General features: G+C 43.6%; 1 protein-coding gene across 2 annotated transcripts; it reads left to right on the top strand.

Annotated features, from left to right (window-relative positions):
• The first annotated feature begins 10,430 nt into the window (after window positions 1–10,430).
• On the top strand, window positions 10,431–24,426 carry LOC311146842 (AP-2 complex subunit mu-A). 2 transcript variants are annotated; one of them, XM_084183443.1, is made up of 12 exons: window positions 10,431–10,565; window positions 11,614–11,739; window positions 20,010–20,275; window positions 20,377–20,459; window positions 20,751–20,886; window positions 21,172–21,316; window positions 21,688–21,708; window positions 22,249–22,374; window positions 22,575–22,710; window positions 22,931–23,028; window positions 23,130–23,241; window positions 23,373–24,426. In XM_084183443.1, the coding sequence occupies exons 2-12, from the start codon at window positions 11,666–11,668 to the stop codon at window positions 23,505–23,507; spliced, it is 1,332 nt and encodes a 443-aa protein (XP_084039569.1). In that variant the 5' UTR covers window positions 10,431–10,565; window positions 11,614–11,665; the 3' UTR covers window positions 23,508–24,426. The 2 variants fall into 2 exon arrangements, with proteins under 2 accessions (XP_084039569.1, XP_084039570.1); XM_084183444.1 differs by lacking the exon at window positions 21,688–21,708 and having other exon boundaries at window positions 10,438–10,565.
• Window positions 24,427–25,126: the final 700 nt, after the last annotated feature.

Here is a 25,126-nt window from a genome sequence, read left to right as displayed (position 1 = left end):
ATATCTGGCAACAGCTCTGGTGGACATTCCAGCAGTCAGCATACCAATTGCATACTCCCTCATAACTTGTGGCCTTTTATTGTCCCCAGCACAAGGTGCCCCTGTGTAATGATCATGCTGTTTAATCAGCTTCTTGATATACCACACCTGTCAGGTGGATGGATTATCTTGGCAAATGAGAAATGCTCACTAAAAAGGATGTAAGCAAATGTGTGCACAACATCTTTGAGAATTTTTTTATGCGTATGGAACATTTCTGGGATTTTTATTTCACCTCATGAAACTTGGGACCAAAACTTTACATGTTGAGTTTATATTTTTGTTCAGTATAATATGGAAAGAATGTGCTAGCTAGCTAACCAACAACGGTAACGATGTATGTGAGAGTCAAGTGCTCATTGTCAAATGTATTGATGTTTTCAATAAACATTGGAGACTAAATATACACTACATGACCTGCTTGTTGAACATCTAATTCCAAAATCATGGGAGTTAATATGGAGTTGGTCCTCCCTTTGCTGCTATAACAGCCTCCACTCTTCTGGGAAGCCTTTCCACTAGATGTTGGAACATTGCTGCGGGGACTTGCATCCATTCAGCCACAAGAGCATTAGTGAGGTCGGGCACTGATGTTGGGCGATTAGGCCTGGCTCACAGTCTGTGTTCCAATTCATCCCAAAGGTGTTCGATGGGGTTGAGGTCAGGGCTCTGTGCAGGCTAGTCAAGTTCTTCCACACCGATCTCGACAATCCATTTATGTATGGACCTTGCTTTGTGCACAGGGACATTGTCATGCTGAAACAGGAAAGGGCCTTCCCCAAACTGTTGCCACAAAGTTGGAAGCACAGAATCGTCTGTTGGAAGCACAGAATGTAATTGTATGCTGTAGTGTTATGATTTCCCTTCACTGGAACTAAGGGGCCTAGCCCGAACCATGAAGAACAGTCCCAGACCATTATTCCTCCTCCACCAAACTTTACCTGCTTTCGGGCAGGTAGCGTTCTCCTGGCATCTGCCAAACCCAGATTCGTCCGTCGGACTGCCAGATGGTGTAGCGTGATTCATCACTCCAGAGAACGTGTTTCCACTGCTCCAGAGTCCAATGGCGGCAAGCTTTACACCACACCAGCCGACGCTTGGCATTGCGCATGGTGATCTTAGGCTTGTGTGCGGCTGCTCGGCCATGGAAACCCATTTCATGAAGCTCACGACAAACAGTTATTGTGCTGACGTTGCTTCCAGAGGCAGTTTGGAACTCGGTAGTGAGTGTTGCAACCGAGGACAGACAATTATTACGCGCTACCGTTCTGTGAGCTTGTGTGGCCTACCACTTTGCGGCTGAGCTGTTGTTGCTCCTATAAGTTTCCACATCACAATAACAGCACTTACAGTTGACCGGGGCAGCTCTAGCAGGGCAGATATTTGATGAACTTGTTGGAAAGGTGGCATCCTATGACGGTGCCATGTTGAAAGTCACTGAGCTCTTCAGTAAGGCCATTATACTGCCAATGTTTGTCTATGGAGATTGGATGGCTGTGTGCTTGATTTTATACACCTGTCAGCAACGAGTGTGGCTGAAATAGCTGAATCCACTAATTTGAAGGGGTGTCCACATACTTTTGTAAATATAGTGTACACTGAGTATACCAAAATCAGGAACACCTTAATATTGAGTTTCCCTCTCCCCTTTTTGCCCTCAGAACAGCCTCAATCCGTCGGGGCGTGGACTCTACAAGGTGACAAGAGTGTTACACAGGGATGCTGGCCCATGTTGACTCCACTGCTTCCCACAGTTGTGTCAAGTTGGCTGGATGTCCTTTGGGTGGTGGACCATTCTTGATACACACGGGAAACTGTTGAGCGTGAAAAACACAGCAGCGTTGCAGTACCCCGTTCAAAGGCACTTCAAACGTTTGTCTTGCTCATTCACCCTCTGACAAAAGATGGTAGACTCACGCAATCCATGCCTCAATTATCTCAAGGCTTAACAATCCTTCTTTAACCTTTCTCCTCCCCTTCATCTACACTGATTGAAGTGGATTTAACAAGTGATATCAATAAAGGCTCATAGCTTTCACCTGGATTCACCTGGTCAGTCCCTGCTGTTCCATTAGGTGTTTTTATTTATTTATTTATTATTATTTTACCTTTATTTAACCAGGTAAGCCAGTTGAGAACAAGTTCTCATTTACAACTGCGACCTGGCCAAGATAAAGCAAAGCAGTGTGATTAAAAACAACAACACAGAGTTACATATGGGGTAAAACAAAACATAAAGTCAAAAATACAACAGAAAATATACACTGCTCAAAAAAATTAAGGGAACACTTAAACAACACAATGTAACTCCAAGTCAATCACACTTCTGTGAAATCAAACTGTCCACTTAGGAAGCAACACTGATTGACAATACATTTCACATGCTGTTGTGCAAATGGAATACACAACAGGTGGAAATTATAGGCAATTAGCAAGACACCCCCAATAAAGGAGTGGTTCTGCAGGTGGTGACCACAGACCACTTCTCAGTTCCTATGCTTCCTGGCTGATGTTTTGGTCACTTTTGAATGCTGGCGGTGCTTTCACTCTAGTGGTAGCATGAGACGGGGTCTACAACCCACACAAGTGGCTCAGGGTAGTGCAGCTCATCCAGGATGGCACATCAATGCGAGCTGTGGCAAGAAGGTTTGCTGTGTCTGTCAGCGTAGTGTCCAGAGCATGGAGGCACTACCAGGAGACAGGCCAGTACATCAGGAGACGTGGAGGAGGCCATAGGAGGGCAACAATCCAGCAGCAGGACCGCTACCTCCGCAGGAGCAGGAGGAGCACTGCCAGAGCCCTGCAAAATGACCTCCAGCAGGCCACAAATGTGCATGTGTCTGCTCAAACGGTCAGAAACAGACTCCATGAGGGTGGTATGAGGGCCCGACGTGGGGGTTGTGCTTACAGCCCAACACCGTGCAGGACGTTTGGCATTTGCCAGAGAACACCAAGATTGGCAAATTCGCCACTGGCGCCCTGTGCTCTTCACAGATGAAAGCAGGTTCACACTGAGCACATGTGACAGACGTGACAGAGTCTGGAGACGCCGTGGAGAACGTTCTGCTGCCTGCAACATCCTCCAGCATGACCGGTTTGGCGGTGGGTCAGTCATGGTGTGGGGTGGCATTTCTTTGGGCGGCCGCACAGCCCTCCATGTGCTCGCCAGAGGTAGGCTGACTGCCATTAGGTACCGAGATGAGATCCTCAGACCCCTTGTGAGACCATATGCTGGTGCGGTTGGCCCCGGGTTCCTCCTAATGCAACACAATGCTAGACCTCATGTGGCTGGAGTGTGTCAGCAGTTCCTGCAAGAGGAAGGCATTGATGCTATGGACTGGCCCGCCCGTTCCCCAGACCTGAATCCAATTGAGCACATCTGGGACATCATGTCTCGCTCCATCCACCAACGCCACGTTGCACCACAGACTGTCCAGGAGTTGGCGGATGCTTTAGTCCAGGTCTGGGAGGAGATCCCTCAGGAGACCATCCGCCACCTCATCAGGAGCATGCCCAGGCATTGTAGGGAGGTCATACAGGCACGTGGAGGCCACACACACTACTGAGCCTCATTTTGACTTGTTTTAAGGACATTACATCAAAGTTGGATCAGCCTGTAGTGTGGTTTTCCACTTTAATTTTGAGTGTGACTCCAAATCCAGACCTCCATGGGTTGATAAATTTGATTTCCATTGATAATTTCTGTGTGATTTTGTCAGCACATTCAACTATGTAAAGAAAAAAGTATTTAATAAGATTATTTCATTCATTCAGATATAGGATGTGTTATTTTAGTGTTCCCTTTATTTTTTTGAGCAGTGTATATACAGTGTGTGCAATTGTGTATTTGTATCTGTTTTTTAAATCACATTTTAGTGCTTGCATGAGTTACTTGATGTGGAATAGTTCCATGTACTCATGGCTCTATGTAGTACTGTGCGCCTCCCATAGTCTGTTCTGGACTTGGGGACTGTGAAGAGACCTCTGGTGGCATGTCTTGTGGGGTATGCATGGGTGTCCAAGCTGTGTGCTAGTAGTTCAAACAGATAGCTCGGTGCATTCAACATGTTCATATTTCTCACAAATACAAGTAGTGATAAAGTAAATCTCTCCTCTACTTTGAGCCAGGAGAGATTGACATGCATATTATTAATGTTTGCTCTTCGTGTACATTTAAGGGCCAGCCATGCTGCCCTGTTCTGGGCCAATTGTAATTTTCAGTCCCTCTTTGTGGCACCTGACCACATGACTGGACAGTAGTCCAGGTGTGACAAAACTAGGACCTGTAGAACCTACCTTGTTGATAGCGTTGTTAAGAAGGCAGAACAGTGCTTTATTATGGACAGACCTCTCCCCATCTTAGCTACTGTTGCATCAATATGTTTTGACCATGACAGTTTACAGTCCAGGGTTACTCCAAGCAGTTTAGTCTCCTCAACTTGCTCAATTTCCACATTATTCATTACCAGATTTAGTTGAGGCAGGGGCGCAACTTTCACTTGGAACGGGGGGGACATGTCCCCCACCACATTCTGAAATTGCATTTTTGTCCCCCCCAGTTTTATCATTGGAATGTGATATGAAACGAGGCAACGGAGTGCTTTAGGACCATGCGGATGCCTCCAAGCGGTCGGGTAGGCTGTTTAGAGTGTTTATCCGACTGGATAAACATGTCCCCCCTACTTCTAAAACAAAAGTTGCGCCCCTGAGTTGAGGTTTAGGGTTTAGTGAATGATTTGTCCCAAATACAATGCTTTTAGTTTTTGAAATATTTAGTCCTAACTTATTTCTTGCCACCCATTCTGAAACTGACTGCAGCTCTTTCTTAAGTGTTGCAGTGATTTAACTTGCTGTGGTAGCTGACGTGTATAGTGTTGAGTCATCAGCATACATAGACACACAGGCTTTACTCAGAGCCAGTGGCAGGTCATTAGTAAAGATTTTAAAAAGTAAGGGGTATAGACAGCTGCCCTGGGGAATGCCTGACTCTGCCTGGATTCTGTTGGAGAGGCTTCCATTAAAGACCGCCCTCTGTGTTCTGTTAGATCCAATCATCAGTCATTTGTGTAAGTGCTGTAGATGTTGAATGACCTTCCCTATAAGCGTGCTGAAAATATGGAGCTTGAAAAGCTCTAAAAAGGCATAGCGCCTCAAAGTATGAAGAAGTACTTGCTTCATGTTTTTTGTGTGTTCTCTGTTAAATGTTTGCTTAGCCTACATGTACACACGTTTTATAATTTATATGTAATGTATACAATAACTATGTATTCATACTATGACTCTTCCATATCCATGGGATGTCCACTGCCCTCATATGACATGTCTGCTAAAATGTTTTATCTGGTTCTTCAATGACAGAAAGAACAGACAAGGTTAACTTTGATTCTGTACAAATAAAGGCCAACAAAATCCAATTAATTACATGCAATGTACACAGGGTTCATGATGGCAAAAAAAAGCATAAGGTTCTTGAACATTTGAAGAGATTGTCAGCAGATGTGGTTTTCTTGCAAGAGCTACTACACTTCAAAAATGAGAAATTGAATATTTAAGGAGGAGCTGGGTTGGTGAGGCCTATGCTGCCACCTACTGTAGTAACAGCAGAGGTGTAGGCATCCTCATAAATAAGAATGCACCCTTTTCCCTTATATCCCAGCAAACGGACCAAGAAGCTATTCAAGAATTGACAACATTTCTATTTCTAAAATTGCACTCAACAATATACTGTGTTAAAAAATCCATGATATAAGGATATTGGATCATTTTCATGTATCATGTTGCTTAATTACACCAACATAAAATACACTTAGTGACAAAATACCTGAAATGTATTACAAACGAAAAAATAAAGACCTTTACCATTACAAATGTAGACATAGAGGACAGAGAGAAGCTGACCCCCAACATAATTTTGTATGCTTTTAAGGCATACATTAGGGGAATGATAATCTCATACTCTGCTAAAGTTACATCTGAGTTAGTGATTTTGTTCATTTTAATGTATATCTTAGAAAAAGGCCATAAAAAATCTTTACAAGGTATAGAAGGAAATACAATTTCTGAACCTAAAACAGAATATTATATTTTACTTTTGAAGAGAGCCAACAACTACAGGTTAAACTCAAATAAAGCATACTATTTAATGCCAAATAAACCTGCTTAACACCTCGCAGCCCACACAAAATGAATACACACCAAACCAGTTATAATTTGTAAAGATAATTTTTAAAGACACTGTTAAAACATTAGTGCTGAGAAAAGCGGCTTTCCCATAGACTTTTATTTGATATTCTGGGACAAAGTAGCGCCCCTATTTACTCAAATGACAACACACGTCTCTCAATTCAGTGCTTCCGAGTTCCATGTATCAAACAGTTATTTAAGTTATATTAAAACCAGAAAAATCTGGAGAGTTCCCTGCACATTACAGACCCATAAGTTTAATAAATTGCAATAATAAAATAATAACACAACTCATAAGCAACAGAATGCCAAAAGTCTTACCAGTGGTTTTAACCTTTAACCAAGGCTTTTACTTGGTACATATTGATAAATACACTAAAGAGGGACAATGGGTACATGTTGAAGATGCTCATCCCCAGAATCTTTTTGCGTATCTGTTTTCAAAGGATGTAGCTAAGAACGTTAACAACTTGATAGTTAAGAACACTATAACAACATGGAAGAAAATGTTATGGATTCCAAAACAACCAATATCACTCCCTAAAAACACACCCCTATGGAACAATACTTGGATAGCTTTCACCAATAAATTGGCCCACATAGCAACCGTAAATGACGTGGTAATAGGAAATATTATTATTTCCATGATAGAATTAAAAAGCAATTTTGGATTGACCATTGTAGACATTTTCAAATATATGCAACTTAAACGTTTTATATCACAAAATTTAGACCTGGAAGCTTTAGGACATCAGAACAATGTTGAGGGAATCCTATTTGAGTCAGAAAAAGATACTCATATGATAGGCTCTCTGTAAGATTTTGTATATCTTACCTATCTAACTGACAATCTCTTAGAAAAAAATATAAACTATTGGAACCAAGACTTTAAAATAACTGATATTGGAGCAAGATGGAGGGAATGATAAAATCAAATCACATTTTATATGTCACATGCGCCGAATACAACAGGTGTAGTCCTTACAGTGAAATACTTACTTACAAGCTCTTAACCAACAATGCAGTTTTAAAACAATAAGTGTTAAGTAAAAAATAAAAAACGAATAATTACATATAATTAAAGAGCAGCAGTAAAATAACAGTAGCGAGGCTATATACAGTGGGTACCGGTAAAGAGTCAATGTGCGGGGGCACAGGTTTGTCGAGGTAATATGTACGTAGAGTTAAAGTGACTATGCACAGATAATAAACAGAGAGTGGCAGCAGCGTAAAAGAAGGGGGGGGGGGGGACCATGCAAATAGTCTGGGTAGCCATTTGATTAGCTGTTCAGGAGTCTTATGGCTTGGGAGTAGAAGCTGTTAAGAAGCCTTTTGGACCTAGACTTGGCGCTCCGGTACCGCTTGCCGTGCGGTAGCAGAGAGAACAGTCTATGACTAGGGTGGCTGGAGTCTTTGACCATTTTTAGGGCCTTCCTCTGACACCGCCTGGTATAGAGGTCCTGGATGGCAGGAAGCTTGGCCCCAGTGATGTACTGGGCCGTACGCACTAGCCTCTGTAGTGCCTTGCGGTCGGAGGCCGAGCAGTTTCCATACCAGGCAGTGATACAACCAGTCAGGATGCTCTCTGGTGCAGCTGTAGAACTTTTTGAGGATCTGAGGACCCATGCCAAATGTTTTCAATCTCCTGAGGGGGAATAAGCTTTGTCGTACCCTCTTCACGACTGTCTTGGTGTGTTTGGACCATGATAGTTTGTTGGTGATGTGGACACCAAGGAACTTGAAGCTCTCAACCTGCTCCACTACAGCCCTGTTGATGAGAATGGGGGCGTGCTCAGTCCTCCTTTTCCTATAGTCCACATTTATCTCCTTTGTCTTGATCACGTTGAGGGAGAGATTGTTATCCTGGCACCACACGGCCAGGTCTCTGACCTCCTCCCTATAGGCTGTCTCATCGTTGTCTGTGATTAGGCCTACCACTGTTGTGTCGTCAGCAAACGTAATGATGGTGTTGGAGTCGTGCCTGGCCATGCAGTCATGGGTGAACAGGGAGTACAGGAGTGGACTGAGCACGCACCTCTGAGGGGCCCCCGTGTTGAGGATCAGTGTGGCAGATGTGTTGTTACCTACCCTTACCACCTGGGGGTGGCCCGTCAGGAAGTCCAGGATCCAGTTGCAGAGGGAGATGTTTAGTCCCAGGGTCCTTAGCTTAGTGATGAGCTTTGAGGGCACTATGGTGTTGAACGCTGAGCTGTAGTCAATTAATAGCATTCTCACGTAGGTGTTCCTTTTGTCCAGGTGGGAAAGGGCAGTGTGGAGTGCAATAGAGATTGCATCATCTGTGGATCTGTTGGGGCGGTATGCAAATTGGAGTGGGTCTTGGGTTCTGGTATAATGGTGTTGATGTGAGCCATGACCAGCCTTTCAAAGCACTTCATGGCTACAGACGTGAGTGCTACGGGTCTGTAGTCATTTAGGCAGGTTACCATTGTGTTCTTGGGCAGAGGGACTATGGTGGTCTGCTTGAAACATGTTGGTGTTACAGACTCAGTCAGGGACATGTTGAAAATGTCACTGAAGACACTTGCAAGTTGGTCAGTGCATGCTCTGAGCACACGTCCTGGTAATCCGTCTGGCCCTGCGGCATTGTGAATGTGGACCTGTTTAAAGGTCTTACTCACATCGGCTACGGAGAGTGTGATCACACAGTCGTCCGGAACAGCTGATGCTCTCATGCATGCTTCAGTGTTGCTTGCCTCGAAGTGAGCGTATAACTAATTTAGCTCATCTGGGAGGCTCGTGTCACTGGGCAGCTCGCGGCTGTGCTTCCCTTTGTAGTCTGTAATAGTTTACATGCACTGCCCCATCCGACGAGAGTCGGAGCCGGTTTAGTACGATTCAATCTTAGTCCTGTATTGATGTTTGATGGTTCGTCGGAGGGCATAGCGGGATTTCTTATAAGCATCCGGGTTAGAGTCTTGCTCCTTGAAACCGGCAGTGCTACCCTTTAGCTCAGTGTGGATGTTGCCTGTAATCCATGGCTTCTGTTTGGGGTATGTACGTACAGTCACTGTTGGGACGACGTTATCGATGCACTTATTGATGAAGCCAATGAGTGATGTGGTGTAGTCCTCAATGCCATCGGAAGAATCCCGGAACATATTCCAGTCTGTGCTAGCAAAACAGTCCTGTAGCTTAGCATCTGCGTCATCTGACCTCTTCTTTATTGACTGAGTCACTGGTGCTTCCTGCTTTAGTTTTTGCTTGTAAGCAGGAATCAGGAGGATATAATTATGGTCAGATTTTCCAAATGGAGGGTGAGGGAGAGCTTTGTACGCAACTCTGTATGTGGAGTAAAGGTCTAGAGTTTTTTTCTCTCTCTGGTTGCACATTTAACATGCTGGTAGAAATTAGTTGAAACAGATTTAAGTTTCCCTGCATTAAAGTCCCCGGCCACTAGGAGCGCCGCCTCTGGATGAGTGTTTTCCTATTTGCTTATGGCCTTATAGAGCTCATTGAGTGCGGTCTTAATGCCAGCATCGGTTTGTGGTGGTAAATAGACAGCTACGAAAAATATAGATGAAAACTCTCTTGGTAAATAGTGTGATCTACGTCTTATCATGAGATACTCTACCTCAGGCGAGCAAAACCTCGAGACTTCCTTAATATTAGATTTCGTGCACCAGCTGTTGTTTACAAATATACACAGACCTCCTTACCGGAGGCAGCTGTTCTATCTTGCAGATGCAGCGTAAACCCCGCCAGCTGTATGTTATCCATGTTGTCGGGGGGGGGGGGATTTTATCTCGTGCACTGTTCAGTAAAGGAGGAGGTAGGGAGTATAGGATGTAGGAGAAAGGAAGTTGTGTGGAGTAGACTACGGTTTGGGCACACAGGGTTGAATGCCATGTTGTGGATGATTGGGAGACATGAAACAGTTCTGTGTGATGAGTGTTTAGTGGAGGAAACTGTTGAGTATGTGTTGATATTTTGTGAACTGTAAGATGTAGATAGGGAGAGATTGTGTGAAAGGGTTCGAGAGGCTGGACGGGGTTTGGGTGGTGTAGTGGGGGGGAGGAAAGGGAAGTGGTCTTCAGGGCTCTATTTCAATTTCTTAGTGGACCAGGACTAAATAAGATAATTTAATGTAGGTGGGTCGTGACTGGCCTCACACTCCAGTACAGTAGGTGGCGATGTATGCACCTTAAAGGTTGGATGCGATCCGCCAACCCAATACCAAAGAAGAAGAAGAAGGTCAGCTGACTTCTAAAGAGGAGGGGAAAGCACTAGGAGCATAATTAGATAGTGTGTTGTAGAGCTAGCGAACCCTGAAATATCGCGGAGAAAAAGGGGACGTGAACCTAGGTGTGTGAGAGAAGACTGAGGTAAGATTGTAATTACGTTGAAGACAAACAAGTCTTAACATATTCAACAGTAAAAACAGTCTAGCTAGCTACCGGCGTTTATACCAGAGAGGCGCTAGCTAGTTAATGTTAGGCTGGCTGGCAGGCAGGCAGCTAGCTAGCTTAGTTAGCTAACTAACTATCTGTCTGTCTATTTTGTTGATTTCCCATCCTGTTTATCCCAAGCAGAAGGTCAACTATCCACTAAAGTTTTAAGTGTAGTTAGCAAGACATGGTGGAGTACACTGTAACGCACAACTGAAAACGTAAAGGGAGAATATAAAGAATTTATGAACTTGTCGAGAGTGCGAGCTATCTTTTCCGGTCAGGCAGACATCTTCTTGGCGGGGCAATAAAACCGTGAGTAAACCGCTTAACGTTAGTGGCTTCATGCCATGCACACAATGTCCGCCAAGTCAAACAACATCCTCTTTTCTTGGAAGGGAAATGACCTTGCTAATCTAGCTATATGTGTGTCCAGCTAAGTAAAACGATGTTGTGCTGGCACGGGAAACTGTCTCGCCGTCTGTTACCTAGTCATGCACAGCTAGAATTCCAGGCTTGTCTTTAATTCCATGCATAGTATTCATACGCCTCAACATATTATAAACTACAGCAAATGAATAATACGTTATTTGTCCCCCACGGCACTGGGCATAATCAGGAAATTGTCTGTTCTTCAAGCCAATACCATCAACCGTACATATGAACCTGAAACCACTCCCATACTAGTCATAGCTAGCTACTGGGAATTGTGCAAAACATTCCGACTGTAACTACAATAGCTCTCATTATCATATCTAAGCTACTAATCATTAATCCTACTTTGGATGGGAGGTGACAAATGAGTGTGTACACACATCACCATTGTGACTGAGTCATCACTAAGTGGGAGTTAATATAGGATACTCTGCTGGAAACATCCTATATATATGGGTCGTTCAGAATCACCATTATTTGCAAAGAACATTTGCATGTACCAGGAATTTGACCTGATGAAATGTCATTTCACCCTCTTGCTTTTCATCAGGTGGGGTTTGTTTTCACCATGGCCAGTTTGGACTAAGGAGCAGCCAGCCACGATGATCGGAGGACTGTTCATCTACAACCATAAAGGGGAGGTCCTTATCTCTCGCGTCTACCGCGATGACATAGGGTAAGTGAGGTGGTAATTGTTACGATGAGGGGAGAAGGAGATGGGAAATAGTGTCCATCTGGTTGGCCTGAGGTAAATTGGGGAGATTAATAAGATTTAAGATCACTTTATTTGTAAATTGTACTCAAGGTCCAACTGAAATTTGACTTCCACTTTATCCCAACCCCTCTGAAAGACACACACACAGGTTGGAGCAGTGGGCTACACACTGGGCGCCCGTGGAGCAGTTGTTGAGCTGGCAAGCTAGGTGTCTTGCTCAAGGGCACGACGGCTGGCAATGGCATCTAGGATTTGATACCAACAACTCCTAGCTTGCCAGCTCACTTCCCGCCAGCTCTGCCTTGAAGTGATCACTGAAGTTCTAATATGAACTGATCAGTGTAAGTTATCACACAGCTTTTACCTGTCGAGCCCTGTCAGATCAGGTTTGCTTCAGGGGAGGGATCGGGGAAGGATGTATTTGCAATAAATTGGTCAAAATGTTAAACCTTGTATTTTTCCATGTAGTCACATCCTATGTGTTTCAATCAAGTCAACTACAGTGCATTTGGAAAGTATTCAGACCCCTTGACCTTTTCCACATTTTGTTACGTTACTACCTTATTCTAAAATTGATTAAATATTTGTTTTCCTCGTTAATTTACACACAATACTCCATAATGACAAAGTGAAAACAGGTTTTTAGAAATGTTAGCAAATGTATTAAGAATAGAAAAACAGAAATACCTTATTTACATAAGTATTTAGACCATTTGCTATGAGTCTTGAAATTGAGCTCCGGTGCATCCTGTTTCCATTGATCATCCTTGAGATGTTTCTACAACTTGATTGGAGTCCACCTGTGGTAAATTCAATTGATTGGACATGATTTGGAAAGGCACACACCTGTCTATATAACATCCCACAGTTGACAGTGCATGTCAGAGGAAAAACCAAGCCATGAGGTCGACGGAATTGTCCGTAGAGCTCCGAGACAGGATTGTGTCGGCACAGATCTGGTGAAGGGTACCAAAATAATTCTGCAGCATCGAAGGTCCCCAAGAACACAGTGGCCTCCATTCTTAAATGAAAGAAGTTTGGAACCACCAAGACTCTTCCTAGAGCTGGCCGCCTGGCAAAACTGAGCAATAGGGGGAGAAGGGCCTTGGTCAGGGAAGTGACCAAGAACCCGATGGTCACTCTGACAGAGCTCTAGAGTTCCTCTGTGGAGATGGGAGAACCTTCCAGAAGGACAACCATCTCTGCAGTACTCCACCAATCAGGCCTTTATGGTAGAGTGGCCAGACGGAAGCCACTCCTCAGTATAAAAGGCACATGACAGCCCGCTTGGAGTTTGCCAAAAGGCACCTAAAGACTCAGACCATGAGAAACAAGATTGAACTCTTTGGCCTGAATGCTAAGTGTCACATCTGGAGGAAACCTGGCACCATCCCTAAGGTAAAACGTGGTGGCAGCATCCTGCTGTGGGGATGTTTTTCAGTGGCAGGGACTGGGAGACTAGTCAGGATTGAGGGAAAGATGAACGGAGCAAGGTACAGAGAGATCCTTGATGAAAACCTGCTCCAGAGCGCTCAGGACCTCAGACTGGGGCGAAGGTTCACCTTCCGACAGGACAATGACACTAGGCACACAGCCAAGACAACGCAGGAGTGGCTTTGGGACAAGTCTCTGAATGTCATTGAAGTGGCCCAGCCAGAGCCCGGACTTGAACCCAATCTAGCATTTCTGGAGAGACCTGAAAATAGCTGTGCAGCGACGCTCCCCATCCAACCTGACAGAGCTAGAGAGGATCTGCAGAGAAGAATGGGAGAAACTCCCCAAATACAGGTGTGCCAAGCTTGTAGCGTCATACCCAAGAAGACTCGAGGCTGTAATCGCTGCCAAAGGTGCTGAGTGAAGGGTCTGAATATGTAAATGTGTTTATTTATGAATTCTTTGCAGAAATGTCTAAGAACCTGTTTTTGCTTTGGCATTATGGGGTATTATGTGTAGATTGATGACATAAAATAACAATTTAATCAATTTTAGAATAAGGCTGTAACTTAACAAAATGTGGAGAAAGTGAAGGGGTCTGAATACTTTCCAAATGCACAATTCACTAAGCTTGTCTGATGCTTTAAGCACAATGTTTTATTGAATAATTAAGAAACACATGACTAGATGGAGTCCGACCAGCAATTGATTTGTTTTTGCCGGGCTGGGCTCAGACTTGCTGCGCTGTGTAAAAAATTAATAAGACAGACAGCGAGTGACTGTGTGACTAGCACCCGTTGTCTCTCTCTCCTTCCTGCTGCAGTGACCACAGAACATCAAAGTGTTTATTGAGCCGTCTGTGTTGCTTAAGCTGCAACATAATTACAGCAATTTATGACTGAAAAGTTTTGTTACTGAAATCCCTAATTTGTTTTGGAAAAACATTCCCTCTACCAGTGCTCTCTTTACGTGACGCATGTATGCATCGCATGCACGTGACCAATAGGGCCTTACCTATAGCATATCATAATCACATCAATAAATTGGTTATAACAAACTCCGAACACCATAACAGCAAAATGGATGCAGAGGACGTGACAAATAAACTTGAAACAGGGGAATGTTTACTGGTTGCTCAGGAGGTAAAGGGGAAGTCAGATATGTGGAATAAATTTGACTAGTTGTGGAAAATACTGGAGATCAAGAAAAATAAGGTAAGGAGCAAACGCTGCGTGCATATTATGTGTGCCAAACAGCTGCTGTATAGATTACAATATAATTTTTCTAACCGTTTGGAACAATGTAAACAACATAATACATTATAAGCGTACCAGAGAGTCTGTTCTAACGTTTTTTTGTTGAGCCTTTATTACAGCAAAAACAGTCACATTCATTTGTGAATGCAATTTCCAAAATGGAACGGTTTATTTATTGTTTAACCTAATTATTCAAGGCTCACTTTATTTTATTTTGAAACTAAAATGCTTGATTGCATTTCAAATCATGAATGACCCGTATGCTGTGTGATGACATGAACAAATTAATGATTGATACTGTAGCCTATATAAGTATTGAAATATAGGCCTAAGTAAGTTACGGTATTAAGACTAAACAGTATGTGCTCTTAGGCCTACAGCTCAACGGTGGTTATACAAGGTTGCTATACTAAACCTACTAATGATAATGGCATTACTTATTATTATAATGATGATGATAATAATGAGATCAAGAAAAAGGAGCGTTTTTTATTACTATAAATGTTATTTTTCCGACTTTTTGGAACAGTGTAAACAACACTAAATTATAAGTAATACCAGAGAGGCTGTTCTAACGAAGAAAAAAAGTGTAAAGCCTTTATTACAGCAAAGCAAAGATTAAAAACAGCTGAATTTGTGAAATTGTTTACTTGACATGTTGTTGCGCGAGGCTTCGTGCTCACGGAATCAGTAGGCTATTAAACAAACAGGCAACAGAAGCAGAATCTGTCTTATTTCTGTAGATATACACTACCGGTCAAAAGTGTAAACACCTACTCATTCAAGGATTTTTATTTTATTTTTAGGATTTTCTACATTTGTAGAGAAATAGTGAAGACAACTATGAAATAACACATGGAATCATGTAGTAACCAAAAAAGTGTTAAACAAATCAAAATATATTTTATATTTGAGGTTCTTCAAATAGCCACCCTTTGCCTTGATGACAGCTTTGCGCACTCTTGGCATTCTCTCAACCAGCTTCATGATGTAGTCACCTGGAATGCATTTCAATTAACAGGTGTGCCTTCTTAAAAGTTAATTTGTGGAAGCCAATCAGTTGTGGTGTGACAAGGTAGGGCGGGGTATACAGAAGATAGCCCTATTTGGAAAAATACCAAATCCATATTATGGCAAGAACAGCTCAAATAAGCAAAGAGAAATGACAGTCCATCATTACTTTAAGACATGAAGGTCAGTCAATACGGAACATTTACAGAACTTTAAAAGTTTCTTCAAGTGCAGTCGCAAAAACCATCAAGCACTATGATGAAACTGGCTCTCATGAGGACCGCCACAGGAATGGAAGACCCAGAGTTACCTCTGCTGCAGAGGATACGTTCATTAGAGTTACCAGCATCAGAAATTGCAGCCCAAATAAATGCTTCAGAGTTCAAGTCACAGACACATCTCAACATCACCTGTTCAGAGGGGACTGCGTGAATCAGGCCTTCATGGTCGAATTGCTGAAATAAACCACTACTAAAGGACACCAATAATAATAAGAAGAGACTTGCTTGGGCCAAGAAACACAAGCAATGGACATTAGACCAGTGGAAATTTGTCCTTTGGTCTGATTAGTCCAAATTGGAGATTTTTGGTTCCAACCGCCGTGTCTTTGTGAGACGCAGTGTTGGTGAACAGATGATCTCTGCATGTGTATTTCCCACCGTAAAGCTTGGAGGAGGAGGTGTTATGGTGTTGGGGTGCTTTGCTGGTGACAATGTCTGTGATTTATTTAGAATTCACTTAACCAGCATGGGTACCACAGCATTCTGCAGCGATACGCCATCCCATCTGGTTTGGGCTTAGTGGGAGTATCATTTGTTTTGTTTTTCAACAGGACAATGACCCAACACACCTCCAGGCTGTGTAAGGGCTATTTTACCAAGAAGGAGAGTGATGGAGTGCTGCATCCGATGACCTGACCTCCACAATCCCCCGACCTCAACCAAATTGAGATGGTTTGCAATGAGTCAGTCCGCGGAGTGAAGGAAAAGCAGCCAACAACTGCTCAGCATATGTGGGAACTCCTTCAAGACTGTTGGAAAAGCATTCCAGGTGAAGCTGGTTGAGAGAATGCCAAGTGTGCAAAGCTGTCATCAAGGCAAAGGGTGGCTATTTGAAGAATCTCAAATATAAAATATATTTTGATTTGTTTAACACTTATTTTAGTTAGTACATGATTCCGTATGTGTTATTTAATAGTGTTGATGTCTTCACTATTATTCTACAATTGTAGAAAATAGTAAAAAATAAAGAAAAACCCTTGAATGAGTAGGTGTTCTAAAACTTTTGACCGGTAGTGTATATGGATGATTTATAAAGCCAGGCACATTTAACAGTTAGGCTATTGATTATAGACATAAAGTTGGTTTCCTGTCTCCTCACTTTTCTCAGACAAGGCAAGGGCTGTTTTCTCATCTCCACATTCTGCTGCTGCCTCCACCACATAGTTCTCAACACCAATATGCTGGTTAACTTTGCTATTATGCACATAGCAACATGGTCTAGGAAAAGGAGCCAATTCAACAGCGCATTGATGTGTTTCAGAACTGCGGACAGCGACCACTATCCAACGCGGGAGAAAGCGCATTTGTTATAAAATAAAATAGTTTTTATTAGTGTTGCACCATTGATCTTATGTAATATAACAATATACAATTTCAGTAGCACATGTCTTAGACTGATGGACTGTGCCATCCCACGGCCTCCACAATGGATTAGTCCACTCAGACCGGTGTCTTGTACACCATGATATTTTGTATTAATTTTTTGCTACTGCTCGACTAAAGAAAATCTCGGTCGACCAACAGACTATCGACCAAGCAATCGACCAGTTGACTAAATGGGGTCAGCCCTGATAAATAAATAAATATATCATTTTTATTAGTTAAATTATATATTGACTAGTGTAATGCGGCCCCGTGTAGCTCAGTTGGTAGAGCATGGCGCTTGCAACGCCAGGGTTGTGGGTTCGTTTCTCACGGGGGGCCAGTATGAAAATGTATGCAATCACTAACTGGAAGTCGCTCTGGATAAGAGCGTCTGCTAAATGACTAAAATGTAAAATGTAATGCCATTCAAGTTATTGGTATTTTCCTCCAATAGGTGATGGAGTGTGTGTAAAAATATACACAAATAACAAAATGGAACAAGTATTCTTAGTTCATATTGCGTCTGAGAAATGTTGGGAATGTTTTATCGTAACCTTGGTTGTCAGATGAAAATATTAGAAAAACGTACTCTAAATTGACTCTTTGATAAACAAAACATAACTCATCCAACAGGAAGATTTCAACAGATGGGTCGACTGTAGAACGGTAGGTAAATTATTTAGCACCCACCAAAGAAAATAATTGAGCTAATAGCCCGACTATATCATCTTGGGGATAATCGCTATTGTATCAGGTCTCAGACAATGCAAGCTCTCTGCATTAGCAAATGCTCACCCAGCTATCTAACCGAACCAGTACAGCTAGGATTTATGCAGAATCAATACATTCTACTGCCAAGTCTCTAACCGAACCAGTACAGCTAGGATTTATGCAGAATCAATACATTCTACTGCCAAGATCTTCCAGATAAGACTCAACACATTCAAGCTGCTTAAGATTTGAAGACAAGTTTAACACTGCATTTGGTTGCCGAGAGTATTCCTTTTCCATGGATGGTGTTTCAACACCATTTTACTTGCTCTGTGTACATGCACAAAAATGTCTGTGTGCATTTTGTCTCATTCTCTCTTTTACATCATCTCTCTTTATCCGTTTGCCATTTCCCTCCATATCTCCGTCTTTGCCACTGTAGGAATAGATAAGCAATGCACCAGCCTTTCGAGCATGTCCCCTGACCCATGGCAACCAGTCACTGACTCGCAATGAATGACCTCTGACCCACAGCAACTACCTGATGACCCTTTCAGCATGTCACCTGACATATCAGTGACCAAAGAACAAAGTTAATTATTGCAACCAACTAATGCCCTACTGATTTTATACACCTGTCAGCAACGGGTGTGGCTGAAATAGACAAATTCACTAATTTAAGGGGTGTCCACATACTTTTGTGTGTGTATATATAATGACCTCCTTAATGGACATTGCCTTCTGAAAAAACAGCAGGACAGACCCTGTTAAATGAGCATGTATGGTACCAGTGCCCCTTCCATCTCTACCTCCATCTGTCTTAACTAGTGCAGTCTGACTCTGCAGAGTGCCTAATCTAAAATTGGTTCCAGAGATTCATATTTTTGGGAATCGTTTCCCTGGATCGGCTCTGGTTCCAAATAAATAAAGGTATGATTCACTACTAGGCAGTAGCTTTGTGGTCAATATCATTTTTACTGTCAAGCTCACAGAAGTTGTGGAACCGGCACCTAAGGAACTATTCCAAAATATCACTGACTGGGACTCTGCAGTTTTGTCTGGACATGCTGCCTCCTCTGTAGTAAGCCTAGATATTTATACATCCCCAACAGATCCCTAAAGCACTCTACCTCCCCACTAATCTTCACCCTCTAAACAGAAGATTTCTCTCTCACTGCCTAAATGGTCAAGTCAGTTTGGGACAATTCAGTCATATTTCAGCTCTCATACAAGTTTAATATGTGCTGTCCTTGGCAAAGGGTACCATTAGCATGTCCGGAGTGTTGCTCGTTTTTTTTGGCAGCCGTCTTTTCTGTTCTACCAGGAACTTGGATGTCAAGTCGACGGTCTGAAAAGGGAATGTATGGTAGGTAGTGTAGTTGACAGTGTGTGACTATCCTTTTGAAAGCCTCAAGGAGACTGGTAATTTATACACATTACTTTTTTATTTATTTAACCTTTATTTAACCAGGAAAAGCCCATTGAGACCCAGAGTCTCTTTTTCAAGGGAGACCTGGCCAAGAAGGCAGCAACAATCAATACATTATAGAATTAAAACATACAACAATACAACTCAACAACATGATCCAGCCTAAAAAAAGCATTTACACTCCTCTGTAACAGTCTCCCATCAACATTTTAAATTCATTCAGTGGCACTATCTAGATGAAGCATGGATTGTAGACTATTCCATGCCTCTGGTGCACAAGACGAGAAGGCAGTCTTGCCTAATACTGTAAATGTCCTGGGGACTTTAAGTAGCAACCACCTAGCAGACCGGGTCTGGTAACTGCTGGTGGTGAAGGAGACCAGACTACAGTAGCAACCACCTAGCAGACCGGGTCTGGTAACCGCTGGTGGTGAAGGAGACCAGACTACAGTAACAACCACCTAGCAGACCAGGTCTGGTAACTGCTGGGTGGTGAAGGAGACCAGACTACAGTAACAACCACCTAGCAGACCAGGTCTGGTAACTGCTGGGTGGTGAAGGAGACCAGACTACAGTAACAACCACCTAGCAGACCAGGTCTGGTAACTGCTGGGTGGTATATGTGCGTATCAAATCAAGAGCGTGTTATTATGAGTTTGCTTTTGTTGTGATCAACTGCAGATGGAGGTACATTCCTCGTCCCTCTTCCTAACATGAAAGTCTCTCTCTACCTCCTTTTCACAGGCGCAACGCGGTAGACGCATTCCGTGTGAATGTGATCCATGCCCGGCAGCAGGTGCGCTCTCCAGTGACCAACATTGCACGTACCAGCTTCTTCCATGTCAAGCGCTCCAACATCTGGCTGGCGGCAGTCACCAAGCAGAATGTCAACGCTGCCATGGTGTTTGAGTTCCTCTACAAGATGTGCGACGTCATGGCCGCCTACTTTGGCAAGGTCAGCGAAGAGAACATCAAGAACAACTTTGTGCTGATCTACGAGCTGCTCGACGGTAACTGTAACTTCACACACTCATGCCATTTGGATCTTCTTTCCTCTCTCTTACCCTCTTCATCATTTATTCATGGTTTGGTTTCTTTGTTTTGTGTGCAGAGATCCTGGACTTCGGGTATCCCCAGAACTCTGAGACAGGAGCACTAAAGACCTTCATCACCCAGCAGGGCATCAAGGGCCAGGTGAGGATGAGGAGTATCTCCTTGTCACTGCTGATAAGCCCTGCAATGGGCTCTGTAGCAGAACTGTGTGCTGTCTGTGTTCCAACTGTTTTGTAACGGTTTCTCCTATCGTTTCTTCTTTCTCTGGAATTGTGGACACGGCGGATGCAGCATCAGGTAATGATGGGCCTCATTTGGGCTGTTCATTTCAGTTCTATTTGGGACATTGGGCCTGGTTTCAACCGAACGCAGTTTTTTCCACTTCATATCCTGTTGATCTCCCTCGTTCTCTCTCTCCCTCTCCTTTTCCAGACAAAGGAAGAGCAGTCTCAGATCACTAGTCAGGTGACGGGGCAGATTGGTTGGCGTCGCGAAGGCATCAAGTATCGACGCAATGAGCTCTTCTTGGATGTGCTGGAGAGTGTCAACCTGCTTATGTCGCCTCAAGGTGAACGTTGGTCATAAAACTACAAAGTAAACGGCCTAAACAGGGGTTGAATATGCTAAGAGCTAAAATATCTAGGGGAAGTGTAGAAGTCATGTTTCAATTGGAGAAGCTCAATGGCATACTCCTCACGTCATCTTGCCTCCTGCTCAAAACCCATTGGATGAGAGAGCCAGAGGTCCCTCCCCTCTGACCTTCTCTTCCAATGGGTTTTGAGGAGAGGACACAAGGAGTATGCAATTGAGAAAAGGCCCTAATGATTGACCCTTTCAATTTGACCCCCTCCAGGTCAGGTCCTCAGTGCCCACGTGTCCGGCCGTGTGGTAATGAAGAGCTACCTCAGCGGAATGCCGGAGTGCAAATTTGGCATGAACGATAAAATTGTCATTGATAAGGCGGGTAAAGGCGGGGTCACTGATGAGGTGGGAAAGAGGTGAGTAAGAGGGGCTGTGTTTGGACGGACCCAGGGTTGGGGTTTATTCCAGTTCAGTTCAGGAAGTAAACAGAAATTGAAATGTCAGTTTAGTTCCTGAATTGAAGAGCATTTGACCCCAACTCTGGACAGAGCTTGTCATTAAAGGTCTGGAGCTTGTATGTCTCAATGTATGTCTCAATAGATTTTCAACTTGGACTATTCAGACTGATAGGCAGTGGTGTTGTGACTTAACCTTCTGTGTAGGAAATAGGAATATGATTTCAGTCCCTGGACTAAGACTTCTATATAGAGCTTGGGTTGAGACGTACCATTTTATTTCCTTTTGATACATCTCCTTTCTTTCCCTCTTGTTCTGTGCTGTACCTCAGTGATTTAGGGGGAGGAGGAAGGTACTGTATTGATATCTGGCCTTACTCCCATACCTCCCCGCTGTCTTGTCTATGGTGTCATGAATGGCGACTGCTTTACTAAGCATTTGAGGAGGCTCCCAATATTTACTGGAGTTACTGTATTAATTTGTGCTTCAGCAGTCGACTAGTGTGACTGCTAATTGATGAGAATCTGACTAGCCTCCTCAAATCTTTAGTGGACTGCCCGATGGTTGTTTATTTCTTAGTCATTAGTGAGAGTATTAGGTTTAATATTACCCACATTCCCACCTGCTTGACCCTTAACCCTGACCCAGTCTTTGACAGGGATGGTGATGGTTAGCATCCACTGGGTTACTGTGTTGCCATGGTGTCCTTTTTTCTGTGTCTATATGTGTTGTGAGTGTGTTTGTGTGTGGTGGTGACGTGTTAGGAAGTGGGGCACGTAGAGTAGTGCGTTTTTAAATGACTGTTTGGTTTGTGTGTTGGTTTGAATGTGTCCGTATGAACAGGTGTGTATGGGTGCATAGACGTTCAACCCTTCTCCCTCTGCCCCTGTAGTACCAGTGGTAAGCAGTCCATAGCCATCGACGACTGTACGTTCAACCAGTGTGTGCGTCTCAGTAAGTTTGACTCAGAGCGCAGCATCAGCTTCATTCCCCCAGATGGAGAGTATGAGCTCATGAGGTAAGTGTGCCACAGGCTAAACTTCAACCTGTATTGACCCTGTGTGCGCGCATGTTTGTATTTGTAAGTAATCTCGCTTTCTGTGTGCATTTATGTAGATGTGCCCAATGATTTGAGCCGCCCTCAATCTTTGGACGTCTTTGTATCCTGTTGCCCCCTGTGTGTGTCTGTTTGACATGACTTTGGTGTTGTTTTACCAGGTACCGCACCACTAAAGACATCATCCTACCTTTCCGAGTCATTCCGCTGGTCAGGGAGGTGGGCCGCACCAAGCTGGAGGTCAAAGTGGTCATCAAGTCTAACTTCAAACCCTCGCTACTGGCCCAGAAAATTGAGGTAGCTATTCAGCCTTTGTCTTTTTAGATTGTGGATCGTAACCTTGGGGTAAACCTGTTCCTCTTTTGAAGTTACAGTATGTTTTGTCTCATAAACCTTGGAAGTTTTTGCTTGGTCTGTTAATTGCACCTATTGCTATTCTAACAAGGTCGGGTTTAGTCTGCTGTATGAGAATTTGTTCATCATGTTATAACTGTTAACTTGTTTTCCGTTGCTCCAGGTGCGCATTCCCACGCCGCTCAACACCAGCGGTGTCCAGGTGATCTGCATGAAGGGCAAGGCCAAGTACAAGGCCAGCGAGAACGCCATCGTCTGGAAGTGAGTGTTATTTCAACCCTCTGCTTCTCCATCACAGTACCCAAGATCACTCTCTTGTTTTGTATCCCCTTTTGTATCTGATGTGTGTTTCCTGCATGTAGGATCAAGCGCATGGCTGGGATGAAGGAATCTCAGATCAGTGCTGAAATCGAGTTGCTGCCCACCAATGATAAGAAGAAGTGGGCGCGTCCTCCTATCTCCATGAACTTTGAGGTAAGGTTGCAGTCACACACACACACACCCTCTCGGCAGCAATGACAAATGTAGCATTTTAGCATACCGTATTAATATGCAGTTGTGTGGAACTCGTAACCTGGATATCTTTGTCCCCCTCTTCTCCTCAGGTTCCATTTGCCCCCTCTGGGCTGAAGGTGCGTTACTTGAAGGTGTTTGAGTCCAAGCTGAACTACAGTGATCATGATGTTGTCAAATGGGTGCGCTACATCGGTCGAAGCGGCATCTACGAGACTCGCTGCTAATGTTAGAGATCGAGCCGAGGAGAGGCATACCAAGCATTCTCCCTCCACACTTTACATATTTTCTTCTGTCCCTCTCTTCTCTTCATCTCTATTTTCCCTCCATCCCAATCTCTTCCCTTTATTCCTCAATGTTGGGGATGAATTTGAAAAACTGGCATAACGTACAGATACTGTATATGCAAAATGTGAACCATAGTATGGCATCTCTAACTATGATTAAAGGTAGACTCAGCGATTATGACGTAGATGCAGAAAGTAAACAGTAGTGGGTCAATTTCTGCAACAACTAAGCGTTGAAGAGCAAGGCTCAACTTCTGCTATTTTGGTGCCCTGGCTACCACGCTGTGAACCCCTGCACTGTGTGAGAGCGAAGTGTTGCATCTTGCTCATCTCAATATCGCCAGTGCTGCTCATGGCAACATCACTTCGATGAGTCGACCTTTTAACTGGCAAACAAACTGCTCCTGTATAGAAAGAATAGACAATGTGAAAACCGGCAGGGGTGGTATTAAAGGGTCCATGGGGTCTTTGGAGGAAAGCGGGAGGTTCAGTGTTACTGTCCAGTCTGCAGTTTTTATTATAGGCTCAAGGTCTTTGAATGTCTTTGAAGTGTCCCCTTGAGATCCATTGTTTTTTCTAAATGGCCTTTTGAGTCCAACAATCTTCTCTTACCTAACGAGTTCCTTTCTCACCTCTGAACTGCATCTAGTGAGCTTATTGATAATTGGCTGTTTGGAAATGGCAGTTTGTGTTTCATTGGGTGGAACGCATCCTGAGCACTAGTGGCTTGGCGCAGATCTGCCTTTTCAGAGCCCCTGTGATGAGGTCGCCCCCCCCCCGGTGGTCACATTGCCTTGTCTGGCTCTCCTTGTTTGTAAAACCTGGTGACTGTCCAGTAAAATCCTATCATGTAACCAGCTCTCGTCGTCTTTGTTTTCACTTGACTGTTTGCAGCATGGGGATTTGTAAGTGTTTATAAACTGGGTGGTTCGAGTCCTGAATGCTGATTAGCTAACAGCCGTGGTATATTATACCGTATACCACGGGTATGACAAAACATGTATTTTTACTGCTCTAATTACATTGGTAACCAGTTTATAATAGCAATAAGGCACCTCAGAGGTTTGTGGTATATGACCAATATACCACGGCTAAGGGCTGTATCTAGGCACTCGGCATTGCGTCGTGCGTAAGAACAGCCCTTAGCCGTGGTATATTGGGCATATACCACACCCCCTCGGGCCTTATTGCTTAACACACACTTTCTGCGTTGGGTTGCAATCTACATGAACACGTGCTAGTAAAGGGTAGGTCGTGTTCCAGGCCGACTACATTCTTTGCATTGCATCAACCAATGGTTGTGTGACATGTCATCGAATGCGCAGTCAGGCATCAGATTGCTATATCATGTGGTTACCTGATATGACCAACACCTATCTAGGTGTTGTGAAATCTAGAATGCGTCTGCAATGTAGTCATACTGGAACGCAGCCAATGAGGGGATTCGATTAAGCTGGCCCGGGTGGGCTGAGTTTGTACCGGGTGTGAAGTGATTGCATTAATTTTGAAATAGAAATGTGTTCAAAGCTGATGGTGAAGTCGGTTCAAAACAAAGTGAC

Source organism: Coregonus lavaretus (genome assembly GCF_964263955.1).
Source record: "Coregonus lavaretus genome assembly, chromosome: 19".
In the NCBI taxonomy this organism is placed as follows: domain Eukaryota; kingdom Metazoa; phylum Chordata; class Actinopteri; order Salmoniformes; family Salmonidae; genus Coregonus; species Coregonus lavaretus.
The sequence above is the reverse complement of the archived record's forward strand: the minus strand, read 5'-3'. Positions and strand labels throughout refer to the sequence as shown.